Raw genomic sequence first — 13,659 nt, 5'->3', positions numbered from 1 at the left:
TCCTGTCAGAACACCCCAGGAGGGCGGAAGACGGGCAGAGGCTGACAGGTCACCTGGTCTCTCATTGGAGAACCTAGTTCCCCAAGGGAGGGTAAGGCTCAGTTCCGTCCAATGGAATCTCAGGAACCTCTGGTGACAGACGGGTTCGCAGCAGGTGCTAATCCCAGTCATTCCAGACACGAGACCCTCCCTAGAATGGTGACATTGCCAGTCGAACTCACTCAGGGGGACGTCCTTCGGGACCGGCCCTCCCGAGTTACTACTGTTCACAGACGCCTCCAACCAGAGATGGGGAGGCCTTCCCCCCGACGAAGCGGCACGAGAGACCTGGTTGGAAGGGTAGAGACAACTCCACACAATGTCCTGGAGTTGGAAGTAGTCCAGAAGGCGTGCCTACACTTCGCAAGTCTGCTAAAGGGGAACACCGTGGCGTGGATGAGCGACAACACCACGGTAGTGGCATACATAAACAAGCAGGGTACTGTAATCGAAGGAGTTGTGCGATCTCACCATAGAGAATCTAGATTGAGTGGTAGGGAATCAAGTGGTGATGTTAGCAAGGTTCATTCCCGGAAAGTAAAACGTTCTGGCCGACGACCTCAGCAGAATGGGCCACATAGTAGGGACAAAATGGTCCCTTCTCCCAGGAATAGCCAAGCTCAGCATTCAATGCTGGGGTTCCCCGGTGGTTGACCGCCTTGCAACAACCTCAACGCCCAACTCCCAGTCTATTGCTCCCCTGTACCAGACCCGAAAGCTTCCTTAGAAGACTCTTTTCAGCACAAGTGGGACAATCTGGATGTGTACGCCTTTTCCCCCTTTTCACGCTGATAAGACAAGTGCTCAGCAGAATAAAGGTGGCTCGAAACCTACAGATGACTTTGGTAGCGCCCTGGTGGCTAGACAAGGAGAGTGGTTCGCGGACCTAAAAGACCTATCGAGTCAACCGCCGTGGCCTCTGTCCGTCAGGTCAGACCTTCTGCACCAGCCTCACTTTCTCAAGCTCCTCGGCAGGCCTCTCTCCCTACGTCTTCACGACTGAAGACTAAGAGCTGCTCCTGAAGAAAGAAAGATATTCTTCCTCCACGGCTAAGAGAATGTCTCTATTCATAAGAAGTCGCCACCCGCGGTCTTCCAAACAAAATGGACCTCCGTCGCGAAGTGGTGCGCTGAGAGGTACATTAGACCTCTTAAGGCCTCTGTCCCAGACATGGCAGTTTTTCTGGTGTTTCTCAAGGACAAAGTGGAGAGGTCAATCCCAGCCATAAAAAGGGGTTCGGGCTGCCTTAGGCCAAGTCTTCCTCCGGAAGGGCATCGTCCTGGGGGCCTCGAGACACATAGCGATGCTTGTCAAAGCTTCGAGCAGTCTTACCCCCCTCAGGCGGGAAAGGTGCCCCAGTGGGATTTAGGCAAGGTCCGGAAGATGATGTGTCGCTCCCACTTTGAACACTTGAAAGATATCGTGAACGAAGATCTCACCCTCAAGGCCGTCTTCTTGCTGGCCTTGGCGTCCGATAAGAGAGTGGGAAAGATACATGGTTTGTCATTCGACTTCCCTCACTCCGACCAGGTATCAGGAACCTCTTCGTTTCCACAGGTGTTAATAGGAAGCAAGTTCCCGAGAACACCATTTCCTGCTGGCTGAGACAAGGCATCGCTAGAACCTATGAAGAGTATAAAATGGCAGTGCGAGGCACTCCCCGGACCCATGACATCAGGGGTCTGAGCACCCCCTTGCCCTTTGAGAGAAACATGGCGGTGAGGCAGATCCTACAGACAGGTACTTGGTCGCACCAGTCAAACCTTACTGCCCACTACCTCAAGGGTTATGCAAGGAAATCCTTGGACGGGTCCTCCATTGGGACAGTCATGGCCGCCCTCCGGGCTGTGTAGCGGTAAGGCCAGAGGCTGTACCCAACAATGAACACATTCTTCACGACTACATCCGGAGAAAATCGTCAGAAGAATTTTTAAGAGGTAAAATCTTAGATAATAGCGTAAGGTGGCGCAGTTACCCTCACTCCCGTACTCTGATAGGCCCCCGCATTCCATAGCCCTCTAGGCCCTACGTGCCTAGTCAAGTGTCAGAATAGCACTCCCGCCTCCTAAAGTATAAGTCTCCTAAGAAAGTAATTCGAAGGTAAGTATTTGTGTTGGAACAAATCAAAAATTTTAAGTAATTTTTATTTTTCCTAACATACTTACCGAGAATTACTTTCGGGTAATGGCCCTCCCTTCCGTCCCCGAGTGCCATCCTTCCATTGCCAAGTTGGGCTATACGACGGACTGAATGAGGAGAATGGCCCAGAGAGGCAGTGACCTGCCCTAATCCTGCCCTCGGGGCGCATTCTGTGGCGGTGGGGGTAGGCCTGTATGGAGAACGGGGTGAGGGATTTCGGCGCCAAAAATGGTCGAGAAAGAGGTCACCAAGTGACTCTCCTAAGAAAGTAATTCTCGGTAAGTATGTTAGGAAAAATAAAAATTACTTAAAATTTTTGATATATATATATATATATATATATATATATATATATATATGTATATATATGCATATGCCTTCAGGTATTTAACACTTCGCCACGGACTTATAGTGTAGCCAGCATCTGGTAGTCAGGTCATCCTACTGTAGATGATACAGGCTGAGGTTGAAGAGGCCTATTCTGGGTGGCCACAGTAGAACCCTCTTTTTTTATTTCTTCTCAGCGCATTATTACATTACCACACACAATTACTCAGGTCATCATCTCTCCTTGAGAGTTAGCGAGGTGATAGGATATGCTCTTCTACATCTCATGCGAAGCACAAGAGTCGTGTTCTAGGTCAGTGACCAGCCAGTGATCGTGTACTTCCACCCGCCTAAACGTGAGTCTCCTTAGTAAAGAGCTGAAAGGTTTGTATTTGGTGCCGAAACAAATGACAAATTTGGAAGTAGTTTGTATTTTTTCTTACCATACAAACCTTAAACTCTTGATATACACTGGCCCGCCATCACTTAACCCCCGGAAGTCCTGAATGCAATTGCAAATTGGCTGGTGTTGCCTACTGCGTGTGGTTCGAGGTGGTTGGTCTACCCCCTCAGTGGCACCTCACTAAACATTTTACGGCTAGTTTCAGCTGACGATGAAATATATCTCTGTAGTAAAGAGCTTCAGGTTTGTATGATTAGGAAAAATACAATTTTCCAATTATGTAATTTTTCTACTTGTATGCTTAAGATGAGAATACTTTTGTGGCTGAGTATATTTTATTTAGAAGAATGATTTTGCAAAAATAAACTTCGAATGTATTCATGCACAAGATAAATCTTTTCCTTACATAACCTTGTGCTGTGGTTTTAAGTGAATTATCTCATACTTGTGTACCAACCATGTGTCACACAATCGTATATAGTAACGAAATTTCTTTTTTTCTTTAATATATTATGCTTTTTATCTTTGCTCTCCCCTCGCACTGATAGGGACCTGAATAAACACGTCTGTTTTTCTCACCGTTAACTGTTAACAGAACAGGTTGTCGACAAGTACGAGTCTGCTTTGACCAATCGTACGTGGGCGACATTGACCGGAAGGTGGAAATGAGAGAGAAAATTCGCACCGAGGATTGGCAATGTGACGTCAGCAATGAGAAACTCCCAATTAAATTTACCTTTTCCAAACGATAATGTGAGGCTCTCGTAACCGTAGGTGGATATCGCAGATCCGTTGGCAGCTACCAGGCGGACGTCGGCAGACGTAGACAGACTATGTCGTGTCCGGAAGAGTTCCCTTGGCAAAAGAGAACGACAAGCATCCGTGTCTACCAAAAATCGCACGCCCGTTCCTGCATCATGTTAAAAGAAAAGATTAGAAACACGGGAGGCCACCGCCACGAGCGATGGCCTACTTACACGTTTTTTTTTGGCCACTGACAATCCTTGGCACATTTCTTCGCGGCTGCCCCGAATCTGTGGTGGTAGTAGCAAAACTGCAGCCGATGGGCGGCAGTAGGTGGCTGTAGAAGCGAGAGGTGGGTGATGGGTGATGGGTGGCCAGTATCTTTGTCGCCACTTCGGCACGTCACGGGGTAGGCGTGTATGTCCTATGGCATTCACGTTGACTTCGGTTGACGTTGAATAGGCGTCCTCTTTGTCAGGAGTGGAGGCGTTGATGGAGGTCTTGAAGGTCGTGAAGTGGCTGCCCATAAGGGCGTCGGCTTTGGTCATCAAGTCCTTTATGGGTAAACTATCGACATCGGGTATGGCAGCGCGTACAGGTTCGGGTAAACGGTGAATCCAAAGGGCACGAAGTAGGTTCACCTCACGAGGAGAGCTGTCTGCGGCAGGTTGCAGACAAGTGATACTAGTCATTACCCTGAGGGTGAGCGAAGCCCTTTGGCCCCCCAACGGTTGTTGATAGAGCTGAAAAAGTTTTGCTATACGGCTGGCTGGCGACGGCGCGTACTGCTGCAGAAGGTATGTTTTGAGGGCGTCATATGCTATTGGGGTGTCTCCTTGTTCACAAAGCCAGTCGGATATTTCCGGGAAGGTATCCTCGGGTATCGCCGCGAGAACATAATCTGCTTTGGTGGTTGAGCATGTCACGCCCTTGATGCGGAACTGGACTTCTGCACACTGAAACCAAGCAAATGCCTCTCCACTGGCGAACGACAAAAGTTTCAATGGGGCGGCGCCAACTTCCGTGGAGTTCACCATTGTACCAATGACGGGGGTGTGTGTGTGTGTGTGTGTGTGTGTGTGTGTGTGTGTGTGTGTGTGTGTGTGGAAGGCAGGAGGAGCGAGTTGACTTCCGGGGTCACCAATGTGACGGGCCAGGAGAGGCTGTGACTAAGAAGGCAGGATGAAAGCAACTGAGTAACTTTATTACAGAACATCGGTTTATAAATACATAAAGTCCAGGCAAAAAGGACATAAAAACATAACAGGCAATTTCACGTTCAACCGACAACCTGTTCTGTTAACAGTTAGCGGTGAGAAAAACATACATGTTTATTCAGGTACCTATCAGTGCGAGGGGAGAGCGAAGATACAAAGCATAATATATACAAAAAAAAAGAAATGTTGGTACTATGTACGATCGTGTGACACGGTTGGTACACTTGAGAGTTAGGGACCTCTTTAAAGAAGGATCAAATCCTTTCAACTCCATGCTTTTCTTTTAGTGTAAAGCTTGGTTTATTTCTTGTTTGAGCTTTTGCATTCACTCTTCATTTTATTAAATTTTCTCATTAATTTGTTGCTTTATTCCTCTTACCTACGTTTTTATTATTTCAAGTATCTCTTGCTGCCTCCTCTTATTGTCTTTGCTCCTTTTTGCCAGTAAAACGGTGATTTGGTGTCCATTATGGTAGTTATCCATTATATCTTAGGCATAACTTTATACTGTATATTACCAGTAATGTAGTAAAAGAGACTATTACTATTATGATATTTTCATTAAGTAAACATACTTTTTTCCTCTTTTGCTTTGGAGCTTTTCTTACTTTGCCACTCGACTTCTTGCTTTTATTATTTTCTTATTTTTACATTTCCGTTAATTTGCATTGTCAATTATTTGTGTTACTTTATTACTTAGTTAACTTACAGACTAATTTCTCTGTAATTAGCACAAAGAAGGCGGTCCATTATGAAATCTCAGGTTTGTTGTGATTGAAGTTCTAGTTCAGATCTGTTTACATACCTTAATCATATTATAGAGAATATGTAAAATAATGATTGTTGTATTCATTTTGAGTGTATGTATCTTGAGAAACAAGTATGACCAATTTGATGCCTGCAGTTGGGAATGTGTTAAATCTTTTTTCAGCATTGTATGGGATTTGTTCTTTGCGTCACTTATACCTTGAATTCTTAATTTAGTTAACTATTTCTGTCCAGGGTATAGTTGTTAATTTATTTTTACAATGAACCAAAGAAGGACTCGGGTGAACCCTTTTTGTTATTTAGCCACCTATTAGATATTAGCTGATGTAAAGAATCTTATTAGTTATCAACTACAGTCAACCATTTTATGGGGAAGCTTCCACTCCCTAAATAGTTTATTGTAAGAAATACATTTTAAAAGGTTCTCATTATCAAATGGTCTGTGTGAACCTCTCAATTATAGTTTTCTTTTAAGGGGAAGATTTGTGGGCAGCTATATGAAGATACAATTTTTTCAGTGATTTAACCTTTGTATCTTTGAACTCATTTCATTAAACTTTAGTCATCATGTCTTTGAAGATTCCCATTTAGTTCCGAAAGTCATTTTTTTTTTAAATACTCTCAGTTTAGGCTTACCTCTTAGCTTGGAGATTTTTTCTCAAAGTTCACTTTAGATTCAGTTTGCCTGTTACAATGCAGGATTTGGTCGGATTTTGATGCTAAATGATTGCATACTGTATTTGTAATATGCTTAAAATAGAAAAATCTTCAAAATTTTAAACTTGAAAAATGCATAGAATTTGACTTTGAATGGAAATATATGCTTTTTTCGCTAGATGTTTAACAGAGATTTATTACATATTTGGCTGCTATGTATGCCTGATATTGAATATTGAAGGGTAGAAAAAATAAGGGAACTTTGTGAAATTTTTATGTTTTTTCATAGAAGAGTAGTAGTAATTTATTTTTAATTGAACCAAAATCTTAATAATGGTAGAGTTGAAACATTGTGAAACACCAATCAGACACTATCCCACTGCTATCCAATGTCAAAATCTTTATGATTAATTTTGAAATATTTACGTTTTGCCATCAATAGACTCTTGATGTATGAAATTTGCAAGGCATCTTTTGACATCTTTAAATTATATCTGGGTTAATGTCAGCTTCATTCGGCCGTATATTAGGACATAGTATAGTGACGAGTAAACAACTGGGTTTTTGGCTTCTCATTTATAGATATAAAGTTTTTTCCAAGAGTTTTTTATACCATTTTTTATTTTCAGGTGCTGTGGCCAAGCCTCTTATTGCAAATTCAGGTAAAGTCATCTGTGAAGACAATGTTATCCGGTTTGAAAAAGTCCCTCTAGTTACTCCAAATGGAGATGTTCTGGTAAAGGAACTGAATTTTGAGGTCCATGCGGGCCAGAATGTTTTAGTTTGTGGACCTAATGGATGTGGAAAGTCTTCACTTTTCAGGATTCTAGGAGGGGTAGGTATACTTTATACTGTATATAGCTTATTTGATCTGATATTAAAGATAAACCCTGCGCTATTTATAGGGATTATGTTTTGGCAAAGCTGGAAGACTAGTCATAAAGACTTTTAAGCGAGGTAGAACTACCAACCTGCTAGTTAAGTAGCGGGGATGCCAACTACCCCATTTGCTCACACCAGTGTGTCTCACTCACTTTTTCTTTTGGGCTCACCGAGAACGGACATCTCCACTCTCTGCATCCGAAACAGACTTGCCAGTGTACTAATTTCTGATATTTTTCTCTTTTCAAGAGAGCGACCACCCTTTGTTGTGTCTGGCCTGCAGAGGATTGTGCTGTGGTCAGGCTAACACATTAGGAGTGTTGGGAGTGGTGTTCCTCCCAGTGAGAGAGATTTTGGCACTGGCATAAGAAGAAGTACAAGAGAGATTCCTCGCCTTTGGAGTCCTCCTTGAGGGCGAAAAAACCTCTGACCCCCAATCTCTTCCTGAAGCTCCAGCTCGCTCGGTCTCTTCCGAGGATCAGTCGAGTAGAAGTGTTGACCAGCTAACGCCAGGCCAACCCTGAGGTTCCAGGGACGAAGCTGCTTCCGCTAGAGAAGCAACTTTGCTCCCGCCCTCGGTGGAATCCTTTTCTCTTTACGATGTGTTACAGGTTTGGCCGTCACTTAGGGTTGCAGGCGCCACTTTGAAGGATGTGTTGTTAGAGCTTTTTCAGCGAGGGCCTCAGAGGAGGCATAATCCAGAATCCTCTGATGTAGAAGTTCTTTCTCCCGTGAGTGGTGTAGTCGACTCCCTTGCTGTTTGCGAGGCCCATTTCTCGCCCTCTCCTGTTCCTGCTAGTTGTTTTGCAGCGTGATTACCCAGCAGAGGATCACTGCAAACAAGATCAGGACCCCCACTCAGCACTCCAACCTGCTTCTGGCGACGAGAGCTCTTGCCACCACAGGGTCTCATGGTCTTCAAGGGACCACAGTCCCCTTTGCCTGTCCAGACATTTGCCTATGCCTGCCATAGGAAACAGCTCTCTGACTCCCAGGGATTGGCAATCATCTTGCCACTCTCCCGATCGCCGTTCATCAGTTCGTGATCGTCACTCACCTACTCGTCAGTCACCAGCCCTTGGAAGTCTTCCCACTGTGCGCTGTTCACTAGGTCGCGATCATTTGTCACATCATTGTCGTGTTATGACAGCGAAACAGTATCCAATAGATTTTGTAGATATAAGAACAAAGCCCTCAGAAGAATACTAGGAATTGAATGGCAGGACAGGATTAGAAATGAAACTATAAGATTGATTTCTCAAGTGCCTTATGTGGATGAGATCATGGTGAGGAGTAGATGGAGATGGTTTGGCCATACTCTACCCACTTCCCAAGAGAGATTAGTTCACCAAACTTTCAACTGGGCTCCACAAGGCACTAAAAGAGGTGGAAGACTCAGGCCTACATAGCTGAGGACTATGAAATGTGAAGTAGGAAATGAGGAATGGAGAAATATTGATTTAAAATCTTGAGATAGAGATGACTGGCGGAATCTAACCGAGTCCCTTTGCATCAGTAGCCGTAGGAGGAGATGATGATGATGATGATGATGTTGAAAGGAAAAAAGATGCGCGATGACAGTAAGTTGAGCGCTAAGAGAAGTAAACGAATAGTTACGGGAATTCCGGGAGCAAAGCAAAAAGAAAACGGAGGACGAAGCACTATGAAACAGAGGAGTAGATACGTGACGAATCAGTGAGAGCGTGCAGGATGGAGGGGAGGGGTGAGGGAGGTGGTGTGGGGAGGGGAAGGGGAGAGAAAACAGGACAACCAGAGTGTGAGAAGAATCTTTCGCTAATATAGAAATATTAGCGCATATAAAGTTAACTGTAGTGGGAAATAATAAATAAAATGTATGGGAAAAGGAATAAGGATATAAAAGGGAATGAGAGAAATAATGAAATGAAAATGAGATTAAATTTGATATAAAAATAAAGGAATTTGAATGCAAAAATTAAAGGAAATAAAAGTGAGAGACTTAGGTTACGTTAGCGAATGTTGGGAAGGCCAGGAGTTTTGTTTTCACTCAATAAATTAAATTTGTCTACACAGAATCTTATGTTAATGTTGAAATATTAATGCAGATAAAGTAAATTAGTGGAAAATATTGAATAAAAAAGGATGAAGTTAATAGAAAGAGAGAGAGAGAGAGAAAGGAGTATATGTAAAGTAGTGAACATTGTCAAAACTCACAAATTGTTTTATTTTTATACTTTTTTAAACAGAAATACAGCTAATTTTTAAACTAAAAGCATAGATATTTTATTAATAATAGTTTCTTTTAGAAAATATGAAATATACTTTAGTAGCATGCCTTAATAATAATGGCGTTATTTGATCCAAAAATTGAGGTTACCGACGGTGGACCACACAAGGTTAATCAGTTAATTTGGAAAGTGAACATAAACAATGGAAAAGATTATAATTCACTGTTTTTATTCACTAATATGACAATAAAATGTAAATATTACATGCATTATTATTGGATACAGTTAAGTAAAAACACCAGTTTAATCAAAATATAGTTTTTTTGTCAAATATAGCTTTAATTTTTACCACAATACTGCCAGACCTCGTTAATCACGGTTTCGTTTTTTTTGGGCCAAGGAAAAATAAAACTTTGTGATGATTGCTTACCCAACATTAAGATTTTGATTTCTAATAGTTGGCAACAGCATTGGGATGCCTAAGAACAATGCAATACATATTAAATAAAAATTGTCATAAAAATTGCAATAAAATTCAAGCTGGGCCATTATTTCAAATAGCCCGCGCTCCTTCACCCTGGAAGCGCCACTACGTATCTCTACACTCAGCTGGTCTTACCTCTCTCTCTACAGTGTGTATTCATTTATGGTGGTAAAAAATTACAGCTATATTTGAAACAAACCGGATTTTGATTAAACTGGTGTTTTACTTAACTGTATCCAATAATAATACATGTCATATTCACATTTTAGTATCGTACTTATAATAAAAAACAATCAACCTATATTCACTATCATGATATTATCCCACTGATATGACCATTCACTTATATTAGTATGATGTCTCCTTCACTTACTATTATTATAACCTTAATCCTTTTCCAAATTCCTTCCCAAATCCCTTTCATACATTATACATTTACTTTGCTCTCCCACGCACATCTACAAAGTATCTTACCAACTCTTGATTCTCATTATTTTTTGCAATTTCATTCATCCTCTTTTCCAGCATTCATTCGTCATTTTCATCTTATTAATCGTTCTAAACCTCTTTCCTATCCCTCTTTCCACGTATTCCCATTCCCATTTTTCACCCCTTCTCGTATTTCCCAAATTCATTGATTTGGCTAATTTATTTAAATTAGCGTCGATGTGGCGGAGGAAATGAGCAAGGAGAAGGAACTTGGCTCCCCCCCCCCCCGTCTCGTCTCTTTGTCCTATTGTTTTGTCCTTCTCTCTCCCTGTTGTTCCCCTTAACTTTATCAAATAATAATGCATGTAATATTCACATTTTAGTATCAGATTTATGCATATTAGTATATCTCCTTCACATAGTATTATTGTCCTTCACTTATTATAACCTTAATCCTTTTCCGAAGTCCTTCCCAAATCTCTTTCGTACATTTACCTTGCTCTCCCACACACAACGTATCTTTCCAACTCTTGATTCCCATTATTTTTTGCAATTTCATTCATCCTCTGATCTAGCATTCATTCGTCATTTTCATCTTATTTATCATTCTAAACCTCTTTCCTATCCCTCATTCCACGTATTTCCCATTACTATTTTTCATTCCTTCTCGCATTTCCCAAATTCATTGATTTTGCTAATTTATTTGAATTAGCGTAGATGTGGTGAAAGGAAATATGCAAGTTGAAGGCACTTGCCCCCCCCCCCCCATCTCGTTCTTTGTCATATTGTTTTGTCATTCTCTCTCCCTGTTGTTTCCCTTAACTTTATCCAACAATAATTTCCCTTAACTTTATCCAACAATAATGTATGTAATATTCACATTTTAGTATCGTATTTATAATTAAAAACCTAACGAATTATAATTTTATGCATTGTTTACAATCAGATAGTTGATATTTCATATTTACTGAAAGAAACAATTATTACTTGATGTATCATTTTCCAATTAGCATACTAATTCCAATAGTTTTATTTGAAATGCTTCTCTCATATTTATTTACTTGTACTGAGTAGAATTGCATAATGTTAACCGAAGTTTCGTTCATGTTGCCGATGCACAATAATTTATAGTTTTCAAGCATCATAGCTTGATTATAAAGCCTCATTAGAGACTTAGCAAAGAAACAAAGATTTTATTATTATTATTGAGAGAGAGAGAGAGAGAGAGAGAGAGAGAGAGAGAGAGAGAGAGAACACACTAGTACTGTAAAGAGTTATAAATGCATTATAAGAAAATTATGATAGATTATAACAAAATGGAATACTATATTAATTATATATATAGTAGATGTTTTGAATAAGTTATGAAAAAGTATACACAATAGTCTTTGTTATTGATTTTCTAGGACGAGAGAGAGAGAGAGAGAGAGAGAGAGAGAGAGAGAGAGAGAGAGAGAGAGAGAGAGAGAGAGAGAGAGAGGGAGGGAGGGAGGGAGGGAGGGAGGGAGGGAGGGAGGGAGGGAGGGAGGTTTAGTTTACAAGATAAGGTGTATTTCTGTTGCGTCGTGCTAGCGGCGTAGGCTACGAGTCTTGATCGAAAACACCAAACATTTACAGCAAGTACAGTTAAGCTGTACTGTAGTAATATTACTGTACATATATTACAGTAATATGCACCATAGTATGAGTGAGTATCAGGTCACGGTACAGTATTACTAGATAGGAACAACCTTTGCCATACAGAACAGTAAGGGGATGATGACGACTCTGTAAACTTTACCTTAGCACAATACTGTACTGTAACCTTACTGTGTCCAGTACGTAGTGTACATGTGTGCAAATGTTATGTACACTGTACATATGATTCAAACTGTTGTAGAAACTAAATTAAAACTATTAGGCAGAATTTACTGTGTTAATCATCAGCTCGGGCACCCACTTGTGACAAGGGGCAGTGTCTTTAGGTTAGGAGCTAGCCCACCCTAGTATAATATTCGCGAATTTTGCTTATCGCGACTGTGTCTGTATCCTAGCTATCGCGAATAATGAGGCTTGACTGTAAATCAGCAGGAAACACTCCCATTGTAAAGGAGCTCCAGCTATTTGAAATCATTGTGCCACCAGAGTTTTATCACAAATATGTGATTTTTTATTCAGTAAGTTTTGCACTTCTCTGTGTCGCGTGTAAGTGAAGTTGTGAAGGTAGAACTTGCATAATGAGAGGCTTTACTGTATTTAAATTTTCTATTGTGAATTATTAATCCGTATTCATTTCTGATGTTAGGGGTTATAATTTTTTTTACTAAATTACATTAAAATCCTTTAAAAATACATTAAGTTTATATCTGTATTTATTGATGTGTAGCACACAAAGATAATTTCCTTTATTTTTTATTAGAAAAATTCTTTAGTGAACAGAAGTATCACTGTTGCAAGTAGGGTTGGTAAATTACTCGTTACATTGAGAAACAACATGCATCCATTCCAGATGCTCATCAACAGATAGGCTCATTTTACAGACCCTTGTCAAACAGGCACACTCTTGGGAAGTCAGTAGGGTATGGCTGTTTGCAAGTTGGATAAGAACTTCCAGTTTCTGCTCCCCAGTCCCAATCTGTAGGCAGAATTTCAAGAATCCTTGCAACATCTATAGGGATTCTACATGCTTCCCCCCTCTCCACCTATCTTTTCATTTCGCAGAACACTCAACAGTTGATTGACGAGAGAGAGGTTCGGCATGACCCTGATTGCTTCCAAGTAGGCCTATGCTGAATAATGTCCAAATCAACTGTTCCTTCCTTCATCAGGGAAATTCCTCAATCTTCATTGTGAAGAATACCATTCAGCCCTTGAACTAAGTTTTCTTAGGATAAGACTCGTTGCGAAAATTGACAGTAGATAAGGCTACAACCCTGGAATATCATTTGCTCGTTCAGTCCTAACTAAGCAAGTAGGAAACTGCATGAATTTACCTGTGTCGCAAGTCACCCGGAAAAATAGAAGATCCCCATCACCTCCTTTCAAAAGTACGTTTCAGGACCTAAAATCCAGTTGTTCACTACTTCAGATCTTTCTTCATTTATTCCCAATAATAAGTGACTAGCAAGGACCAGGATGACTTATCTCCTTGTTCTTGAAGAACACTACGATTCCTTCTACAGCAATTGAAGGAGTAGAGGAAGAACCTAGCACACTGTTTATTCTTGCTTCAAAAGATTATCAAACGTCATTTACATACAAACAAGGAGACTGAGGGACCATCCCAGACTTGTGCACATAGAGTCACTCATATTGGATCTATCTCAGTTCTCAGGAAAAACCTGTCAGGGGTGTAATTCTTGAAGATGAGAGTTTGATGACAA

The 13,659-nt window shown here is 41.1% G+C and overlaps 1 protein-coding gene across 5 annotated transcripts in view; it reads left to right on the top strand.

Annotated features, from left to right (window-relative positions):
• Window positions 1–13,659, top strand: part of Abcd3 (ATP binding cassette subfamily D member Pmp70) — a 367,264-nt gene that overhangs the window by 279,523 nt on the left and 74,082 nt on the right. For all 5 annotated transcript variants that reach the window (XM_068346001.1, XM_068346000.1, XM_068346002.1 and 2 more), the window contains exon 12: window positions 6,925–7,130. In XM_068346001.1, the coding sequence (XP_068202102.1) occupies window positions 6,925–7,130 (206 nt within the window). The remainder of the gene's footprint in view (window positions 1–6,924; window positions 7,131–13,659) is intronic.

Source organism: Palaemon carinicauda, chromosome 22 (genome assembly GCF_036898095.1).
Source record: "Palaemon carinicauda isolate YSFRI2023 chromosome 22, ASM3689809v2, whole genome shotgun sequence".
Taxonomy (NCBI): Eukaryota; Metazoa; Arthropoda; class Malacostraca; order Decapoda; family Palaemonidae; genus Palaemon; species Palaemon carinicauda.
The sequence above is the reverse complement of the archived record's forward strand: the minus strand, read 5'-3'. Positions and strand labels throughout refer to the sequence as shown.